Source organism: Cherax quadricarinatus, chromosome 27, assembly GCF_038502225.1.
Source record: "Cherax quadricarinatus isolate ZL_2023a chromosome 27, ASM3850222v1, whole genome shotgun sequence".
Taxonomy (NCBI): domain Eukaryota; kingdom Metazoa; phylum Arthropoda; class Malacostraca; order Decapoda; family Parastacidae; genus Cherax; species Cherax quadricarinatus.
The window spans coordinates 16,458,643-16,480,065 of NC_091318.1; the positions used below are offsets into that span (position 1 = coordinate 16,458,643).

The 21,423-nt window shown below is 42.6% G+C and overlaps 1 protein-coding gene across 5 annotated transcripts in view; it reads right to left on the bottom strand.

Annotated features, from left to right (window-relative positions):
- LOC138853274 (pumilio homolog 2-like) overlaps positions 1–21,423 on the bottom strand; it is a 439,987-nt gene that overhangs the window by 403,464 nt on the left and 15,100 nt on the right. For 4 of the 5 annotated variants that reach the window (XM_070089036.1, XM_070089037.1, XM_070089034.1 and 1 more), the window contains exon 3: positions 19,449–19,607. In XM_070089036.1, the coding sequence (XP_069945137.1) occupies positions 19,449–19,607 (159 nt within the window). The remainder of the gene's footprint in view (positions 1–19,448; positions 19,608–21,423) is intronic. The other variant, XM_070089035.1, reaches the window with a different exon arrangement.

Genomic DNA, 21,423 nt, shown 5'->3' on the forward strand with positions numbered 1-21,423 from the left:
TGTGTGTGTGTGTGTGTGTGTGTGTGTGTGTGTGTGTGTGTGTGTGTGTGTGTGTGTGTGTGTGTGTGTGTATGTGTGTGTGTGTGTATGAATTTGTATGTGTGTGTGTGTGTGTGTGTGTGTGTGTGTGTGTGTGTGTGTGTGTGTGTGTGTGTGTGTGTGTGTGTGTGTGTGTGTGTGTGAGAGAGACTCAGCAATCAACATTTGCACCAATAACTCACTACAGTTGTGACCGGGTGTGGAAGTGTGAATTGCTCATTACTCTAAAATTTGTTCATGATTGCAGCCATGTATAAAAGTAAGTAACCATTCTTACAGTATTCATTACCTTTGTAACTTGTGAGTTCATTACCTTTGTAACTTGTGAGTTCATTACCTTTGTAACTTGTGAGTTCATTACCTTGTACCTAGTTCAGCCATCAAAACTTTGGAGCCCGGTCCCTGGACCCATTGTGTACCTCTGTAATCTGTAAATACCTTTGTAACTTGTCATGATTGTGACTAGACCTACCTGGAGTTCATTACCTTTGTAAATTGAGAGTTCATTACCTTTGTAAATTGTGAATTCATTACCTCTGTAACTTGCTCAGCTATCAAAACTTTGAGGCCCAGTCCCTGGACCCATTATGTACCTCTGTAATCTTTTGACTACCGCCCACAGGATGGGTATGGGGTGCATAATAAACATTTTAAACTAAACTTCCCAGACGAGCAGACTGCAGAGGTTATTCGGTTGATGCATGTGTGGGGGATAGTGTGTGTATGTGTGGGGGAGTGTGTGTGTGGGGGGGAAAGTGTGTGGGGGGGAAGTGTGTGTGTGTGGGGGGGAAGTGTGTGTGTGTGGGGGGGAAGTGTGTGTGTGTGGGGGGGAAGTGTGTGTGTGGGGGGGAAGTGTGTGTGTGGGGGGGAAGTGTGTGTGTGGGGGGGAAGTGTGTGTGTGGGGGGGGAAGTGTGTGTGTACTCACCTAGTTGTACTCACCTAGTTGAGGTTGCGGGGGTCGAGTCCGAGCTCCTGGCCCCGCCTCTTCACTGATCGCTACTAGGTCACTCTCCCTGAGCCGTGAGCTTTATCATACCTCTGCTTAAAGCTATGTATGGATCCTGCCTCCACTACATCACTTCCCAAACTATTCCACTTACTGACTACTCTGTGGCTGAAGAAATACTTCCTAACATCCCTGTGATTCATCTGTGTCTTCAGCTTCCAACTGTGTCCCCTTGTTACTGTGTCCAATCTCTGGAACATCCTGTCTTTGTCCACCTTGTCAATTCCTCTCAGTATTTTGTATGTCGTTATCATGTCCCCCCTATCTCTCCTGTCCTCCAGTGTCGTCAGGTTGATTTCCCTTAACCTCTCCTCGTAGGACATACCTCTTAGCTCTGGGACTAGTCTTGTTGCAAACCTTTGCACTTTCTCTGGTTTCTTTACGTGCTTGGCTAGGTGTGGGTTCCAAACTGGTGCCGCATACTCCAATATGGGCCTAACGTACACGGTGTACAGGGTCCTGAATGATTCCTTATTAAGATGTCGGAATGCTGTTCTGAGGTTTGCTAGGCGCCCATATGCTGCAGCAGTTATTTGGTTGATGTGCGCTTCAGGAGATGTGCCTGGTGTTATACTCACCCCAAGATCTTTTTCCTTGAGTGAGGTTTGTAGTCTCTGGCCCCCTAGACTGTACTCCGTCTGCGGTCTTCTTTGCCCTTCCCCAATCTTCATGACTTTGCACTTGGTGGGATTGAACTCCAGGAGCCAATTGCTGGACCAGGTCTGCAGCCTGTCCAGATCCCTTTGTAGTTCTGCCTGGTCTTCGATCGAGTGAATTCTTCTCATCAACTTCACGTCATCTGCAAACAGGGACACCTCAGAGTCTATTCCTTCCGTCATGTCGTTCACAAATACCAGAAACAGCACTGGTCCTAGGACTGACCCCTGTGGGACCCCGCTGGTCACAGGTGCCCACTCTGACACCTCGCCACGTACCATGACTCGCTGCTGTCTTCCTGTCAAGTATTCCATGATCCATTGTAGTGCCTTCCCTGTTATCCCTGCTTGGTCCTCCAGTTTTTGCACCAGTCTCTTGTGTGTGTGTGTGTGTGTGTGTGTGTGTGTGTGTGTGTGTGTGTGTGTGTGTGTGTGTGTGTGTGTGTGGAGTGTGTGTGTGTGTGGAGTGTGTGTGTGTGTGGAGTGTGTGTGTGTGTGTGTGGAGTGTATGTGTGTGTGGAGTGTATGTGTGTGTGGAGTGTATGTGTGTGTGGAGTGTATGTGTGTGTGGAGTGTATGTGTGTGTGGAGTATGTGTGTGTGTATGGTGTGTGTGTGTGTGTGTGTGTGTGTGTGTGTGTGTGTGTGTGTGTACTCACCTAGTTGTACTCACCTAGTTGAGGTTGTAGGGGTCGAGTCCAAGCTCCTGGCCCCGCCTCTTCACTGGTCGCTACTAGGCCACTCTCCCTGAACCATGAGCTTTATCGTACCTCTGCTTAAAGCTATGTATGGATCATGCTTCCACTACATCGCTTCCTAAACTATGTGCGTGGAGTGTATGTGCGTGGAGTGTATGTGCGTGGAGTGTATGTGCGTGGAGTGTATGTGCGTGGAGTGTATGTGTGTGGAGTGTATGTGTGTGGAGTGTATGTGTGGAGTGTACTCACCTAACTGTAGTTGCAGGGGTCGAGACTCAGCTCCTAGCTCCTGGTCCCTGTGTGTGTGTGTGTGTGTGTGTGTGTGTGTGTGCGTGTGTGTGGTGTATGTGTGTGATGTATGTGTGTGGTGTATGTGTGTGGTGTATGTGTGTGGTGTATGTGTGTGGTGTATGTGTGTGGTGTATGTGTGTGGTGTATGTGTGTGGTGTATGTGTGGTGTGTGGTGTGTGTGGTGTGTGTGGTGTGTGTGCGTGTGTGTGGTGTATGTGTGTGGTGTATGTGTGTGGTGCATGTGTGTGGTGCATGTGTGTGGTGCATGTGTGTGGTGTATGTGTGTGGTGTATGTGTGTGGTGTATGTGTGTGGTGCATGTGTGTGGTGCATGTGTGTGGTGCATGTGTGTGGTGCATGTGTGTGGTGCATGTGTGTGGTGCATGTGTGTGGTGCATGTGTGTGGTGCATGTGTGGTGCATGTGTGTGGTGTATGTGTGTGGTGTATGTGTGTGGTGTATGTGTGTGTGGTGTATGTGTGTGGTGTATGTGTGTGGTGTATGTGTGTGGTGTATGTGTGTGGTGTATGTGTGTGGTGTATGTGTGTGGTGTGTGTGTGTGGTGTATGTGTGTGGTGTACGTGTGGGAGGGAGAGTGTGGGGGTGTGGGGATTTGTGTGGGTGAAGTGTGGGGAGTGTATGTGGGGGTGTGTGGGGGTGAAGTGTGTGTGAGGGAGTGTTTGTGTGTGGGGGAAGAGTGTGTGGGGAGTGTGTGTGGGGAGAGTGTGTGGGGAGAGTGTGTGGGGAGAGTGTGTGGGGAGAGTGTGTGGGGAGAGTGTGTGGGGAGAGTGTGTGGGGAGTGTGTGTGGGGAGAGTGTGTGGGGAGAGTGTGTGGGTGTGTGTGTAGGGGTGTGTGTGGAGTGTGTGTGTGTGGGGTTGTGGAGGGTGTGTTGGGGAGTGTGTGGGGGAGTGTGTGGGGTGGGGTAGTGTGCGTGTGGGGGAGTCTGGGTTAGTGTGCGTATGGGAGGGTGTGTGGGGGGTGGGGGTGTGGGGAGTGTGTGTGGGATGTGTGGGGGGATGTGTGGGGGGATGTGTGGGGGGATGTGTGGGGGGATGTGTGGGGATGTGTGTGGGAGTGTGTGTGGGGGGTGGGGATGTGTGTGGGGATATGTGTGTGGGGATGTGTGTGTGGGGTTGTGTGTGGGGGGTGTGGGTGTGTGTGTGTGGGTGTGTGTGTGTGGGTGTGTGTGTGTGGGGGTGTGGGTGTGTGTGGGAGGGGGTGTGTGGGGGGTGTGTGTGTGAGGGTGTGTGGGGGTGTGTGTGTGGGGATGTGTGTGTGGGGATGTGTGTGTGGGGATGTGTGTGTGGGGATGTGTGTGTGGGGATGTGTGTGTGGGGATGTGTGTGTGGGGATGTGTGTGTGGGGATGTGTGTGTGGAGATGTGTGTGTGGGGTTGTGTGTGTGGTTGTGTGTGGGGTTGTGTGTGGGGTTGTGTGTGGGGTTGTGTGTGGGTTTGTGGGTGGGGTTGTCTTTGGGGTTGTGTGTGGGGATGTGTGTGGGGATGTGTGTGGGGATGTGTGGGGATGTGTGGGGATGTGTGTGGGGATGTGTGTGGGGATGTGTGTGGGGGGTGTTGGGGGGTGTAGGGAGTGTGTGGGGTGGGGTGGAGGTGTGGGGAGGTGTGTGGGGAGGTGTGTGGGGAGGTGTGTGGGGAGGTGTGACGGGGTGTGTGTGGGCGGTGTGGGGGAAGTGTGGGGGTGAGGGAGTGTGGGGGTGTGGGATGTGTATGGGAGAGTGTTTGAGGGAGTGTTTGGGGGAGTGTTTGGGGGAGTGTGTGTGGGTGTGGGGGAGTGGGGGAGTGTGTGTGTGGGGGTGTGTGTGTGTTTGGGGGGGTACCCGGTTAATTATGAAAACCAAGTCTAAAGTGAAAAGGGTAAGAATTTCGTGGGTCAAGAGATAAAATGTTGCACAGTTAGGTGCAGGCTGCAAGTCACACATAGGGGCAAGGTCACCTTAAAGGCTTTTGGGTCAGGTGTAAGTCCTTGATAATCTACTGATTGATGGATACTGGATAGTGAACCTAATATTAACAAGGGAGGGAAGAACCACAAGTGTGAACACAAGCTTGTCTTTGAGAAGCAACATGGGGACAATGTTGACCAAATACACAACAATGGAAGATGGAGGGGAGGGGAGTGTAGGAGAGAGGGTGGGGGACGCAGGTGTGATGGCAACACGAGGCTGTGGGGACGTGCAGGTGGCTCATTACCCCCACCACCAACACACAACACTCACCCACCGTAGATAATGACAAACTAATCAAGCAAGAGAACTGTGAAACCCTTACTTGTCCTTTAAAAGTATATTAAATTCATGAGAAAGCGCTAAACCCGTAAAGATCATGCAGCGCCTGGGGAATAGGAGAAATTTGGTTTGATCTAAGATAAAGAAGGGAAGCTCGAATTCCTTGGACTCAGAGCACTTCAGCATCAAAGCATGCTGGTGTATCAGGAGTGAAGAAGTCACTCGTGGCTAAACGTTTCCTCAATGTCTTGACGTGTGCATAAGTGTCTCTATGTAGTGGGTGTATGAACTCAGTAAGTGGCAGAAGTGACCACTCACCTCCAGCCACAGCACTAACACTGGCAAGAATTAAGCATTACATGGTGAGAAACACCTCATTTATCACCCGCCAGCCAAACTAAACAAATTTAAGCAGTAATGCTTGTATTATTACAGCTGTTATCCTATCTCAGATCACTTCAAATCTCAGCCTTGTGTCGAGTATACCACCCCAGCCACATCCCCACATACAGCAACTAGCTTTTGTTCCCTCTGTATAACAATCATGATGATAACAGCACAATGCTGATGTATACAATTTTGCCAACTTAAATAATATAAAGATAACTGACGCATGTCAGTCGGCTAGCACCCAGGTACCAGTTTACTGCTAAGTGAACCGGAGGCAACACCTTGGTAACTAATACAGACAAGTGGTTTAAAAGACATGCGAGCAAATCACTCTTAAGTGATCAAGGTCCCAAGACCGAAGTGTTTCCTAGTATGTTCTACTGTTCACTCACTTGGCTTTCAAACCATAATGAGAACGTTACTCACCTTCAGAAGTATATGTGATGAATGGTTTGAAAAACCGACAAGTTGAAGATTGAGACACTTATGCAGCATATGGGAATCTTTATTCAGGAAACGTTTCGCCACACAGTGGCTTCATCAGTCCAATACAAAGAGGAAGGCGTAAGGAGAGGAGGAGTATGAGGTAATCAGTCCCTGCTCGGGTATAGGAGTTCCGAAATGCGCGTTTGGAAGTCTCTGGATCTTTCGCCCACGTATAATTGGTTGCAATCAACTTCAACACTCCTCACCTGACACTTCACATCACTATGTTCCCTATATATACTCACCTACTGCTCAGGTAGATCTGTTTATGTGGAAAAAGACACGTATGTACAGTTCAGGACATTTATTAAAGGAAACATTTCGCCACGAGTGGCTTCTTCAGTCCTAATCTGTTTATGACTTGATAAAACGAAATGTGGTCAATAAAGGATCGCATTATACTGCATATATGTCTACTTTTCCACCACCATTGGAACCAATAACAGCAGTAACAATAGAAGAAGTAGCAGTACCAACACCATCTTCAAGAATGCAGTAGCATGCTGCAGCAGCATCAGCAGGCATGCAGCAGAAGCGTCAGTAGACATGCAGCAAAAGCATCAACAGGCATGCAGCAGCAACAGCACCAGTAAAAACATGGGTGGCAGGAGTAGAGAAGCAGCAGGTGGTGGGGGAGTTGAGCCGGGATCCTGTGCTGGGGTGATGACTGGCGGCGCCCAGCCACAAAGTCTCACTTCCTGCACCAACACTCCCACACCTCACGCTGCCTCCACTACGATACACTTTCATCTGTACCACACCCTATATAATAAGTGTGTGCTTTACAATTACTAGCAATGACGACGTATTCCCATTTAAGTAAACAATGACGATGGAGCTCCATTTACGTATTCCGATATTTGGTGATTAAACATACGTCAATATACAGCAATTAAGTTTACATATAAAATATGATAAGGAAAGATTTATTTGGATCTTTAACCCGGAGGGTTAGCCACCCAGGACAATCCAAATCTGTGCCTCATCGAAAACTGTCTGTTTTATTTCCACTGGGGCCCTTCAATCCTGTCTCCCAGGATGCGACCCACAACAGCCGACTGACAGGGACAGCAGCTGTAAGGAAACATGCCCAACGTTTCCACCCATGACGATCACTGAGAGAGAGAAACTTAAGACGAAGTTTCGGTCCAACTTGGACCATTAACTAGTCACAGAGAAGCGCAAGGAAAGGGATCTAAAATACATACAAGAGGAGGAGGGGGAGGAGGAGGAGGAGGGGGAGCAGGAGGAGGAGGAGGAGGAGGAGGAGAAGGAGCAGGAGGAGTAGGAGGAGGGGGAGGAGGAGGGGGAAGAGGAGGGGGAGGAGGAGGGGGAGGAGGAGGAGGGGAGGAGGAGGAGGGGAGGAGGAGGGGAGGAGGAGGAGGGGGAGGAGGAGGGGGAGGGGGAGGAGGGGGAGGAGGGGGAGGAGGGGAGGAGGAGGAGGGGGAGGAGGGGGAGGAGGAGGGGGAGGAGGAGGAGGAGGGGGAGGAGGAGGGGGAGGAGGAGGAGGGGAGGAGGAGGAGTAAGGGGAGTAGGAGAAGGAGGAGGAGGAGGAGGAGGAGGAGGAGGGGGAGGAGGAGGAGGGGGAGGAGGAGGTGGAGGAGGAGGGGGAGGAGGAGGAGGGGGGGAGGAGGAGGAGGGGGGGAGGAGGAGGAGGGGGGGAGGAGGAGGAGGGGGGGAGGAGGGGGGAGGGGGGGAGGAGGAGGAGGAGGAGGGGGAGGAGGAGGAGGGGGAGGAGGAGGAGGAGGAGGGGGAGGAGGAGGAGGGGGAAGAGGAGGGGGAGGAGGAGGAGGAGGAGGAGGAGCACCAGCAGCAGCCGCCGCAGTACCAGCAGCAGCCGCCGCCAGCTCCAGCAACCACAGCCGCAGCAGCAGCCGCCGCCGCCAGCAGCAAGAAGCAATACGGTATTAGTTGTAGCGAAAAACGGGAGTAGAGGGGTGATAGAACATACGTGGAGCATTATATTATGCAATATCATTAGTACACTGCTTTCACTTGCAGGGAAATCCTCTCCGGATATTCTTACGCAGATATGAGATTAACGAACAAGGGTTCAAAAGAGAGAAAGTGCGACAATCGATGTGGAAGCTGCTACATCATGATGATCTACCTAGGTAACACATGGCTACCGGAAGGGACCCTAGAACATTTCATTGATAGAAGGGATGGTCGTTTAGTTTAATGATACTAAGGAGACCTTTATTGACGATGTTTCGCCCATGCAATGTGATTTATCTATTCTGTCTATTTATGACTTTATGAAGCCCAGTGAGTGCATGGCCGAAAACGTCACCAATAAATCTCATGAAACTGTCGTCGTCAATAAATACCTCACGAAACTGCAAATGCTTTTCCTTACCATCATGTCAATATTTCATACCATTACATATCCATGGACCGAGGATGGATGACCGAAAGGCTCAAGGACAGATGAAGGACAGACGGACGAACGAATACGGACATAAATACGAACTCAGAGTACAAACACCCGTGATAAACATGCTCTTACCTAGCGCCTAACACGCATAATACCCTGCTCAGCAAAACAAACATCTAGTGATTATATTATCCAGCGCAAACGTGGTTCCTAAAGCCAAGTCATTGTTCCTCATGTTGAATATTCTCTGGCTCGCTCCCCTCCTTAGTGCTGTGCATGTTGATACACAGTTGTTTTTATAAGGCTTGCTTGTTCCGGTGTAATTTCCTGTGCGTGACATACAGCTACAGCTGTTCAACATATTCTCAAAATGGTTCATGTGGAAGTTTCTGCAGGTGATGCTGGCGAGATTTCCCTCAGTCATGAGTTACTTTTATGGAATGGTTTTATTATACACCCCAAACTCACCCTGTTAGTGATGATCAAAATTACAGGGGCGCATCATGGGTCCATGAAAAGAGTACCATCATCGTTAGCCAAGATATGAATTCCTCTGCTATGTGATGCGAATAGTATCACAACGGAGCAAATCTGGAGTATTATACATACGACTGATATACAAATATACTATATTAAATCAATATATACGTACCAATGAGAATACACAATGCAACACTGTCACTATATGAAAGTTATACAATACCGACATGTAGATGAATAAGATATGCACAACACTTAACGTTTTGCCTTTACAGCAAATTTCTTAAGTCGAATAAGAGGTGACATATACTGGAGACAGTTGAAAGAGTGGAAATTTTGAGACATTCAATCCACCAGTCTGAAAAATGTTACTCAATGCCATTGCGTTAATCACTCGGTGATGCCCAGAACTAATGGTGGCACTAAAGGGGAGCTGAAGGCCCCATAATATTACTCCTTCAATCCTAAATAATAATTATAACAACAACAACAACAACAACAACAACAACAACAACAACAACAACAACAAAGCAGTGGTCAGTCCACAAATCTTGCATAAAATACAGCATATGTGCGGAGAAGTAGCTTATATACCGTAGGCAGGAGAGGTGCAGCAGTCGTAGGTGGTGTCACATTTGTCCAATGTGGAAGTAGGTCGTGCCCAAGGGTTAGGCAGGCGAAGAATTCCCAAGTATATTAAGATCCCAAGAAGTTCCAGTGTTTGACACTGCAACTTCTTGGAATCTTAATACTTGGGAATTCTTTGCTTGCCTAACCCTTGGGCACAACCTACTTCCACATTGGACAAATGTGACACCACCTACGACTGCTGCACCTCTCCTGCCTACGGTATATAAGCTACTTCTCCGCACATATGCTGTATTTTACTCAAGATTGATGGACTGACCACATCGACTCAAGGTTGAGGGACTGATTACCTCATTCTCCTCCAGTCCTTCACATTTCTCCTTTGTATGGACTGATGAACCCACTGTGTGGCAAAACGTTTCCTCAATAAAGATACCTAAGAGTTGCACATGTGTCTAATTTATCAACAACCAGGTACAATATGTCATACAAAGAAGTTAAGGAAAAGGGCACAGAGGCAAACGCTTAAAACATTTCACTAGGAAGTGTTTCAGTCCTATGATACACAGGGCACATGAAACACACTATATATAATCTGAGTCACAAGTAGAAGAGTTCAAATCAGGTTTAAGCCTCGTGGAAGCAAGGTTACCTGATAGCCACAATGGTGAGGTGCAATCTAGAATCATGTGGGCCAAGGTGGAGATGCTGTAGCCACTTGCTTTCTGTTCATTAATCTTAGAATGATTCCTTCTTTGTTTAGGTTTGGTACAGACTAGCTAGGCATCCCTGTGGCTTTTGCTGGCATCCATAACGATGCAGTGGTCTATCAGTTAGGAAGTGCAGGATCAATAATCTCTAGTCCTGGACTGAGTAAATGTTATAATACAAATTGTTTTATTTATCAATGTTGCCTCTTAGTACTGTCACAGGTTTTGATATGTAATGTCAGTGAAACTTGTCTATAGGTTTTTTTTTAAGTGCTTTTCTGCCTCATCTGTGGGGAAGTACTAAATTGGAAAGGGTCATACAGAGTCTGGAAAAAGGGAGGTATTCAGGTTTGATCCGAGGTGAGGAAGGATGATCCCAATTCTTTAGAACAAGTCTTATACCAGCATCAGGGTACCATATCTTCCTGGACAAGGCCTTGTTATTAAGCTTTACTGAAAATGGGGTTCCATGAGTTTGGGCCAGAGAGATACTGCATGGGCATGCAAGAAATTGCTTCTTTACTCAAGTGACATTTGGATTTTGTTAGAATTGATGAATTTGGTGGCACATTCATAAATATTTCACATGGATTATTAATTATTAGTCTGTTGAACTGCTTACTAAATACCAGGTTGCATGGTGTTAAGGGTAAGAAAAGATGCAATCTTTGTATATTAAATACAATACAATATCACATTTTTCTCTAAAGTGCTACTGCATTTCCTATAATCGAGTCCTCTACAAATCAATCAGCCATACACCAGAGCCCTCCTACACTTTTTTTTATCAGATCAGGATAGTGATGACATTACAACCCCCTGAATAAGCTGTGTAATTCAAAACACCTACCATTCTCCAGCTTACTTGCCAGAAGAATCGGATGACTCTCCGAGCTCAAAGACAAGTGATGCAGTTAGATCAGCATGGAACCTTCCCTTAAACTCTTTGTTACAGTATATGAAAAAGCAGCTGACCCCTGCCAAAATCAAAGTCACCTACTAAAACCAGCATTCAAGTCATTACTATAATGCCAGAAAATTATATGCAAGATAAGGATGACTATTTTGAGAAAATTCTTAAATGATATTTTTTATTGTAGTACCAGACAGTAATAGCATATCATATATCATAGAAAATAATGTACAATACTGTGCTATGGCTTATTTCAGAAAAAAAAAAACATTTTATCTATAAATAAATACTGTTCATTTATAAGTTTCAGGGTGCAATATTTTACTGCTGCTTCGGTAACGTTTAAATCTCTGAGCCATACCCAAAAAATATTGAACAAGTTAGGCCTGTACTAGGTGGAAGCCTCTATAAACCACAATGCCAGCAGCTCCTATGTGGATAATATAATTATTTTCTTTTCAATTATTTTCTATGTAAGTTTACCACTTCGTAAATAAAACGAACTGAGGGAAGGAGGGAAGGGGGGACCCACTACAGTGGACAGAAAGTGCCCTAAAAGTGTAGCCAACCACTAGACAAAAAAGATAATTCACACCCATACAAGAGCACTGGCATCACTATATTTCCCTATTTGTATCCATAGAAAAAGAAATTTATTTCCACAGATTCCTTAAAACTTCTGCAACTTCCTTTCCTTCATTTACTCCAAAGTACTGTACTATATATAAATATATTAAAACCTTTTATACTGATATCTCATAATGTGAATTTGTGTGAATGTGATAGCACATTAAAAACTCTAGAGTACAGTGAAACCCAGAGTTTCGGCAGTAATCCGTTCCAGGAGCTAGGCCTAAACTCGAAACGGCCGAATATGTATCCATCAATATTTCCCATAAGAAATACACGTACTGCAATGTACATATAATTAATCCATTTCAGACATACAAAAATATTCACAAAAAATACATCTTTTAAAGAATAACTATAGTTTAACATACATTCTTCTTTCCACAAACCGGCCGTATCCCACCAAGGCAGGGTGGCCCAAAAAGAAAAATGAAAGTTTCTCTTTTTAAATTTAGTAATTTATACAGGAGAAGGGGTTACTAGCCCCTTGCTCCCGGCATTTCAGTCGCCTCTTACAACACACATGACTTACGGAGGAAGAATTCTCTTCCACTTCCCCATGGAGATAAGAGGAAATAAACAAGAACAAGAACTTGAAAGAAAATAGAAGAAAACCCAGAGGGGTGTGTATATACACCTACCATCCGACTTACGACAGAGTTCGGTTCCGAGAAACCGGTCATAAGTCGAAATGGTCATAAGTCGAACTTTACTACTGAATATCAACAAAACATTTTTGTAATGACTTTATTTTGTTTTATTTTGGTATTTCATGTTTTACTTTACTTTTTATGTTGTTAGTACTGTATTTTATACTGTAAGGTTTAGGATAAACACTGTGTACAACACAAATAGTTGTTTATTTCCCAGAAATTTGGCATAGAAAACACGGTCATAAGTCGAGTGGTCGTATGTCGAGCAGGTCGTAAGTCGGATGGTAGGTGTATATGCTTGTACATGTTTGTGTAGTGTGACCTAAGTTAAAGAAGTAGTAGCAAGACGTACCTGAAATCTTGCATGTTTATGAGACAGACAAAAGACACCAGCAATCCTACCAGCATGTAAAACAATTACAGGCTTTCGTTTTACACTCACTTGGCAGGACAGTAGTACCTCCTTGGGTGGTTGCTGTCTACCAACCTACTACCTACTTTAACATACATATAGTACTTAAAACACATATAGTATTAAATGAGTAATACAATACATAAATAAACATTTAAAATCACATTTATGTACTTTTATTGAAGGCTCTTGTTGACATCTGGAAGATAGGGTGGAGGAGAGAGGGAGGACTTATTACTGCCTCCACCACTGCCTCACTGCTACTATGAAGTTTCTTTTGGCCACTATGAAGTACCTTTGTGGCTTATTTCACAGTCCCAATCAATAAACAAGCACTAAACACAAAGAATTTATTGTGAAATGTTCAGGTAATGTTCACTCAAGAATAAACAAAGCTAGACTTGAATATTAAAATGGTATAAAGTACCGACAGGTTGTTAGGTAAGACACATATGCAACAGTTAGGTATCTTTATTTCGAAACGTTTCGCCTACACAGTAGGCGTCTTCAGTCGAGTACAGAAAAGTTGATAGAAGCAGAAGAGACTTGAAGACAGTGTAATCAGTCCATCACCCTTGAAGTTTGAGGTGGTCAGTCCCTTAGTCTGGAGGGACTGACCACCATGATTCACAAATACCATGATTCCAAATACTGTAAAACTGTCAAGATACAATGATATCATAATGATGTACCCTTGGTGACTCTACATCCAAAATTTGCTTACTCAAATTAACATGACTTAGGCTACCACCAAATTTACTCTAAGAGTTTGAGGAAGATGGTTAACCCCCCTTCTTAGACATACCTTTATGCAGTATATCTGACAGTAATGCCCACTATTTCAAAAGTATACAGGAAACACGCATACAAGGATGACCTGATATGCTGCTACTCACACCACAACAAACGCACCAAGAGAGAAATAATGACTGGATTATTTCTGAGAGTTCCCTGTATATCTAGTCACATTTTCCTTGAAGAAAAATGCATCAACATTCTTCACTACACCACATTCTTCATCAATACCTGTAGAAGAGCTCAAACCATCATGAATACTAAACAAAGTGGTATTTTGTCCACCTGTGTGGTCATATTATTTCAACATGGCCAGAAAGCAGCCTATTGCTACTTCCCCAGTATTTACCACTGATTTCTACCCTATCCTGATCAGAAACTACAAGACATACATGGGGGAAGGGGGAATAAAAGCCTATCTATTAAGATCAACTCTTTGACTGTCGCAACCCCAAATCCTGAAGTGTCTCCTGGTGTCGCAAATTTTTTGGAAAAAAAAAAAAAAAAAAAAAAAAAAAAAAAATCTTATGAAATGATAAAGAATCTTTTCCTGATGGTAATGACACCAAAAGTACGAAATTTGATCAAAAACTTACGGAATTACGCTCCCACAAGGTTAGCAATCTCAGCGAAATATACGAATCAGCGATTTCACCGACTTTGAGCCCTATTTTCGGCCAATTCCACTGTTTCAGTCGACCAACTCATAGCAATTTCTATAGAACTACAATTTTTTTATCAATTGAGTACAAGAAACCACCCATTTACCAATTACAACTACCCAATAAAGTGGTCAGAAATTGGCAATTTGGCCAATTTTATGCAAATTAAAAAAGATGCCAATTTCAAAATAGAGTCTAGAATAAACACTGCAGACATTCTTGGCACTAAAATAACATATCCTCTGTTCATTAGTCATGTCTCCAGGCCCCTCTTACATTACTCTTGCTTTCTATTTTGATTTTTTATTCACCCAAAAATAGAAGATTTACTGTTATGCAGACTACTGCATTATTGTAAAAATGGTATAAATAATATCAATGCACTAGTGAAAGAATATTAGACTCCCCAGTTGATGTGTAGTGTGATCTGCTTACTCTTGAACATTGGTAAAAATCGAACATTTCCGCTACTTTGAGCTCAATGTCAAAGTTGTTTTCGTGAAACTAATCAAAATCATCTCTATTTCTGTAATATGTTTTCCATTCTATCAAAAGAGACCAAGAAAACGAGAATATAACCATAAATACTATACGAAAATACACCTCAAAGTCGGTGTTTTAACCCTTTGACTGTTTCAGGCCCCTCTCTGAAACTGTCATTCTATGTCGCTCAATTTTTGAAAAAAAAAAAAAATTATTTTTTCTTATGAAATGATAGAGAATCTTTTCCCGATGGTAATGACACCAAAAGTTCGAAATTTGGTCGAAAACTCGTGGAATTATGGTCCCGCGAAGTTAGCGGTCTCGGCGACATATGCGTATCTGCGATTTCGCCGACTTTGAGCCCAATTTTCAGCCAATTCCATTGTTCCAGTTGACCAAACTCATAGCTATTTCTTTAGAACTCCATTTTATCTATCAGCTGAGTACAAGAAACCTCCCATTTACTAATTTGGACTACCCAATATGGTGGTCAGAAATTGGCAATTTGGCCAATTTCACGCAAAATAAAAAAGATGCCAATTTCAAAATAGGGTCCAGAATAAACAAGGTAGACATTCGTGGCACTAAAATAACATATGCTCTGTTCATTAGTCACATCTCTAGGCCCCTCTTATATTATTATTGCTTTCTATTTTGATTTTTTATTCATACAAAAAAATACAAAATTTACTGTTATGCAGACGACTGCATTATTGTAAAAATGGTATAAATAATATCAGTGCACTAGTGAAAGAATATTAGACTCCCTAGTTGACGTGTATTGGACGTGTGGTGTGATTTATTTACTCTTCAACATTGGTAAAAATCGAACATTTTCGCTACTTTGAGCTTAGTTTCAAGGTCGTTTTCATCGTAAAAGTAATGAAAATCATCTCTATTTCTGTAATATGTTTTCCATTTTATCACCTAAGACCATGAAAACGCGAATACAATGATAAATACTATACGAAAATACACCTCAAAGTCGGCGTTTTATTCCAAAAAAACGATCAGTTTTTTTTTTCTCATTACGCAATGTGTGCTGCAGGATTTTTTTTATGTGGTGCACACTGACCACACAGACCCATTCTCTCACATGTGGGCCTACCAGCTTTCTCCCACTTGATTTGAAGCCGCTAGAATTATTGAGTATATATACGTCAGAAACATTGGCTCGTAAGACGTATTTATACGTCGAAAACAGTCAAAGGGTTAATCCAACAACACGGTCAGAGTTTTTTTTTTTCCCTCATTATGCACTGCGTACTGCAGGATTTTTTTTATACAGTGCACAATGACCACACAGACCCATTCTCTCACATGTGGCCCTATCAGCTTTCTCCTGCTTGATTTGAAGCCACTAGAATTATTGAGTATAAGTATATAAGTCCAAAACACTGGCTCGTAAGACGTATATATACAGCCGAAACAGTCAAAGGGTTAAGGACCACAAATACATATTGTGGCAGGGACGACAAAAGCAATGCCTGTGGGATGCATGGGGATACCAAGGGACATTTGATGAAATAGAAAGAAGCCCAGCTGGTCATCAGGGAGCCAGATTTAGGAGATGCTAGTGTTTAGAAACATTCCTGATAGTGGTAACAAATATGGTAGTAGAGAACGCATGAAGCTGCAACACATCTGCCACTTTGGCACACATAATTTTTGAATATGCAGCACTTCACCCACCTTGGAATACAGCTATCAAATGATCTTACAATAGTTAAAGCTTACCTCACATTTACTTTTCCCTATACTGTATAAACGTATGTTTCTCATGTCACATGCATGTGTGAAGTGAACATGATCATCAACCCTCTTCACACACTTCACATCAACAAGCAGAATGTAAGGTAAGATACAGTGTAGTAATTTTTGGAATAGTAAAATGCTGAAAAAAAAAAGTGTGACAAATTTGGAGATGTCTGTAATGTAACCCTATTTTTTCCACATGTCCTTCCCTTCATATAAAGCAACATTTTTCACAAGGCTTTGATTCTCAGGAAAGTTACCCCCAGAATTATGACTGGGCTTACTGTATTATATTGTACTAATACATTTCAAACTTATCTCTAATCTTTTATTCCTTATCCCTCTACTCACCATATTTTCAATATAAATTTGAAGAAAGCTATATGCGTGCTGAATCCAGCAAATGCTCCTACGATTTAGATTTTTATTTTTTTATTAACACATTGGTCGTTTCCCACCAAGGAAGGGTGGCCCAAAAAAGAAAAACTTTCACCATCGTTCACTCCATCACTGTCTGCCAGAGGCGTGCTTACACTACAGTTATAAAACTGCAACATTAACACCCCTCCTTCAGTGTCAGCACTGTACTTCACATCTCCAGGAATCAAGTCCGGCCTACCAATTTCCCTGAATCCCTTCATAAATGCTACCTTGCTCACACTCCAACAGCACGTCAAATCCTAAAAACCATTTGTCTCCATTCACTCCTACCTAACAAGCTCACGCATGCTTACTGGAAGTCCAAGCCCCTCACACACAAAAACTCCATTACCCCCTCCCTTCAACCTTTCATAGGCCAACCCCTACCCTGCCTTCCCTCCACTAGAGATTTATACACTCTCAAAGTCATTCTATTTCATTCTATCCTCTCTACATGTCCAAACCATCTCAATAACCTCTCCTCAGCCCTCTGGATAATAGTTTTGGTAATCCCACACCTCCTCCTAATCTCCGAACTACAGATTCTCTGCATTATATTCACACCACACACTGCCCTCGGACATGATATCTCCACTGCCTCCAGCCTTCTCCTTGTTGCAACATTCACAACCCATGCCTCACACCCATACAAGAGCATTGGTATAACTGTACTCTCATACATTCCCTTCTTTGCTGTCATGGATAAAGTTCTTTGTCTCTACAGACTCCTCAGTGCACCACTTACTTTTTTCCCTTCCTCCCAAATATATGAACACATTCACCTCCTCCATACTCTCTCCCTCCAGTCTGATATCCAATCTTCTACTACCTAATTTTTTTTGTTATCCTCATCACATTACTCTTTCCTATACTATTCACTTTTAATTTCCTTTGTTTACATACCCTACCAAACTCATCAACCAACCTCTGCAACTTCTATTCAGAATCTTCCAAAAGCACAGTGTTATCAGCAAAGAGAAACTGTGACAACTCGCACTTCGTTAGATTCTTTATCTTTTAACCCTACACCTCCTGCCAACACCCGAGCTTTCACTTCTCTTACAAATCCATCTATAAATATATTGAACAGCCATGGTGACATCACACATCCCTGTCTAAGGCCTACTTTACAGGGAAATAATCTCCCTCTCACCTACATACTCTAACCTGTGCCTCACTATCCTCGTAAAAACTTTTCACTGCTTTCGATAACCTACCTCCTATTCTATACATTTGCAACATCTGCCATATTGCCCCCCTATCCACCCTATCATATGCCTTTTCCAAATCCATAAATGCCACAAATACCTCTTTACCCTTATCTAAATACTGTTCACCTATATGTTTCACTGCAAACACTTGGTCTACACACTCCCTACCCTTCTTAAAGCCTCCTTGTTCATCTGCTATCCTGCTCCATCTTACTCTTAATTCTTTCAATAATAACTCTACCATACACTTTACTGGGTACACTCAACAGACTTATTCCCCTATAATTTTTACACTCTCTTTTGCCCCCTTTGCCTTTATACAAAGGAACTATGCATGCTCTCTGCCAATCCCTAGGTACCTTTTCCTCTTCCATACACTTATTAAATAAAAACACTAACCACTCCAAAACTACATCCCCACCTGCTTTTAACATTTCTATCTTCATCCCATCAATCCCAGCTGCTTTACCCCCTTTCATTCTACCCACTCCCCCATGCACTTCCCCCACACTCACAACTGGTTCTTCCTCACTCCTAAAGGATGTTATTCCTCCTTGCCCTATACACGAAATCACAACTTCTCTATCTTCATCAACATTTAACAATGCTGATATTATATTTTTGTGCAGTTTCTTATGCTGATCATGGGATTATATACATTTTTTACAAGTTAAGTTTTCATTTTTGCTTCCACTTTGAATTCTTATTTTTGATCTGGTACAGCAACATTAGGATCTGGTATCCCCTGTGATACTAAGATCATCTGATGTTTTTCCACCAATCAGCAGTGATCACCTAACTTTTCCCAAAATCATTAGTAATCATTCAAATTTTTCACCAATTAGCACTGATCAAGTCATTTTTTCTGCCAAGAATGGCTCTCATCATGTTAGTATAGTCCACTGCAGATTAGGCAACATTTTGTTTTTCTTTCTTTTTTGAGTGTCATATTTTTTGTTTTTAACCCAACATTTTTCCCCCTCTACATCAGAGACTTTCTTACTTGTGAGAGTATCCAGATTTTCAGAGAAAAAAGGGGAAAATGTGGAAAAGTAGGCATTGCCACAAAAAATGAATACTGTACTACCAATCAAGACTGCATCAAAAGTTGATTAAGAAAAATTTATTTTGATACTTGAATTATTTACTGGATTCAGAGGAAGCTTTACCAAGAAAAATGCAATTGATAAAAGTCCATCCAGAAAAACTAGTGCCAAAGACAAAAGTACTGTGCAGTAAACCCTCAAAATAAGGGACTAATTGAGGGACTGTCCAAGTATTCGTTAAATCAGAATATTAAAAAGTAGCAAAAAAAAGAGCACTAAATTATTCTACTGTATACCTAATAAACACACAATGTAATTACAGGTAGTACTGCAATAAACACTGAAAATAATGGCATTAATAGTACAATTTAACTAGTGGATTTTGCCCATAATTTTAATAAGTCCACTATATTGAGGGTTTACTGTACTGGCAAACTTTATTACCAGTTGTGTTAAAATTTCTCAGTCCTTCACTTAAGAAAATATTAGAAGAATAACACTTACATCGATGACTGAATCATCACCTACGGCCCATCGGTGCCCCTTCTGGTAAGCAAAGTCGTTGTCATTATGGGGTCGTTGGCAAAAATAATTCACTTGCTCATCATCTTGAGAACGAGCAAGTGATCTGCCATATTCCATATACTGGCCCTGAACCTGCAACTGACAAAAGAGAACATTTTATTAAAAGTATAGTAATTAATAACTAGATTCATGGCATTCCTTATTTATAAAAAAAAAGTGCAAAGTACCACTAGCTTGAGCACTCAGTACCCTTTGGAGAAAGGGCTTAGATCTAGGTGAAATACCAAAGACCTTAGAGACACAGTTCCTTTGCATAAGGGAGGGAGTAGAGCACTGTGATAGATATGTGGGCCAGTGCACAACCAGCAGGAGCAACACGGTTGACCAAACAACCACAAGACAAGCCTGGCCAAGGGCCGGGATCTGGGAGTAGAAAAATTCTCAAAACTCTTCAAAATATATAAGTAAAATCTGACTGTTTACAGTCTTATTTATGGGTTTAAATGCAGCTTCAAAAGCACAACATTCACGGCTTAAACTGTATCATGAAATGGCAACTACAATATATGTATTGGAAATAAACTAATCCACTATATCATTAACCATTTTACTCCCAAAAGTAGTTCTGTTACAGTTAAAAAAAATCTCTTGAAACTGTCTTCTGGAGATTCTTTCTGAAGGTTATTATGCCAAAAACTCAAAATTTGAAGGAAACTTTATGGAATTACGCAAGCAAAAAGTTGGCAGTCTGAATCCAATTTACGTAACAGTGATTTTACAGACTTTGACCCGCACCAGTTGGCTAACACCCAGGTACATACTAAATGTTAGGTAAACAGAGACAGCAGGTGTCTTAACCCTTTCAGGGTCGAGAGGCCCTCTCCTAAACTCGTTCTCAGGGTCAAAAATTTTTTGGAAAAAAAAAAAAATTATTTTTTTCTTACGAAATGATAATCTTTTCCCAATAATAATGACACCAAAAGTACAAAATTTGATGGAAAACTTACGGAATTATGCTCTCGCAAAGTTAGCGGTCTCGACGATGTTGATGCATCGGTGATTTCGCCCATTTTGAGCCCTGTTTTCGGCAAATTCCAGTGTACTAGTCGACAAAAATCACATCTATTTTGCTAGAACTCCATTTTTTCTATCGAATGAGTACAAGAAACCACCCATTTGCTGATTTCAACTATCCAATAATGTGGTCCGAAATTGGAAATTTTGCAAATTTCACACAAATTTCAGAAGATGCCAATTTCCAAATAGGGTCCAGAATAAGCAAGACAGACATTCCTGGCACTAAAATAACATTTCCTCTGTTCATTAGTCACGTCCCCAGGCCCCTCTTACATCTCTCTTGTTTTCCACTTTGAATTTTTATTCTCACAAAAAATAGAAGATTTACTGTTATGCATTAGTGTAGAAATGGTGTAGAAATGGTATAAATAATATCAGTGCACTAGTCAAAGAATATTAGACTCACCAGTTGACGTGTATTGAACGCTTGGCATGATTTGTTTACTTTTGAAATTTTGTAAAAATCTAGCATTTCTGCTACTTTGAGCTCAATTTCAAGGTACTTTTAATTATGAAACCAATCAAAATCATCTCAATTTCTGTAATATGTCTTCCATTCTATAGACTGAGACCAGGAAAACTAGAATGCAACCATAAATACCATACGAAAATACACTGCAAAGTCTTTGTTTTAAACCAAAAACACAGTCGGAGTTTTTTTTTCTCATTATGCACTGTGTGCTGCAGGATTTTTTTATACTGTGTACACTGACCACATAGACCCATTCTTTCATATGTAGGCTTACCAGCTTTCTCTCACTAGATTTGAAGACACTAGAATTTAGGCATTCTAGTACGTCAATAACCCTGGTGCGTAAGCCGTACTAGTACGTCGGAAACCCTGAAAGGGTTAAAAAAACACGCCCACTGTCTCCAC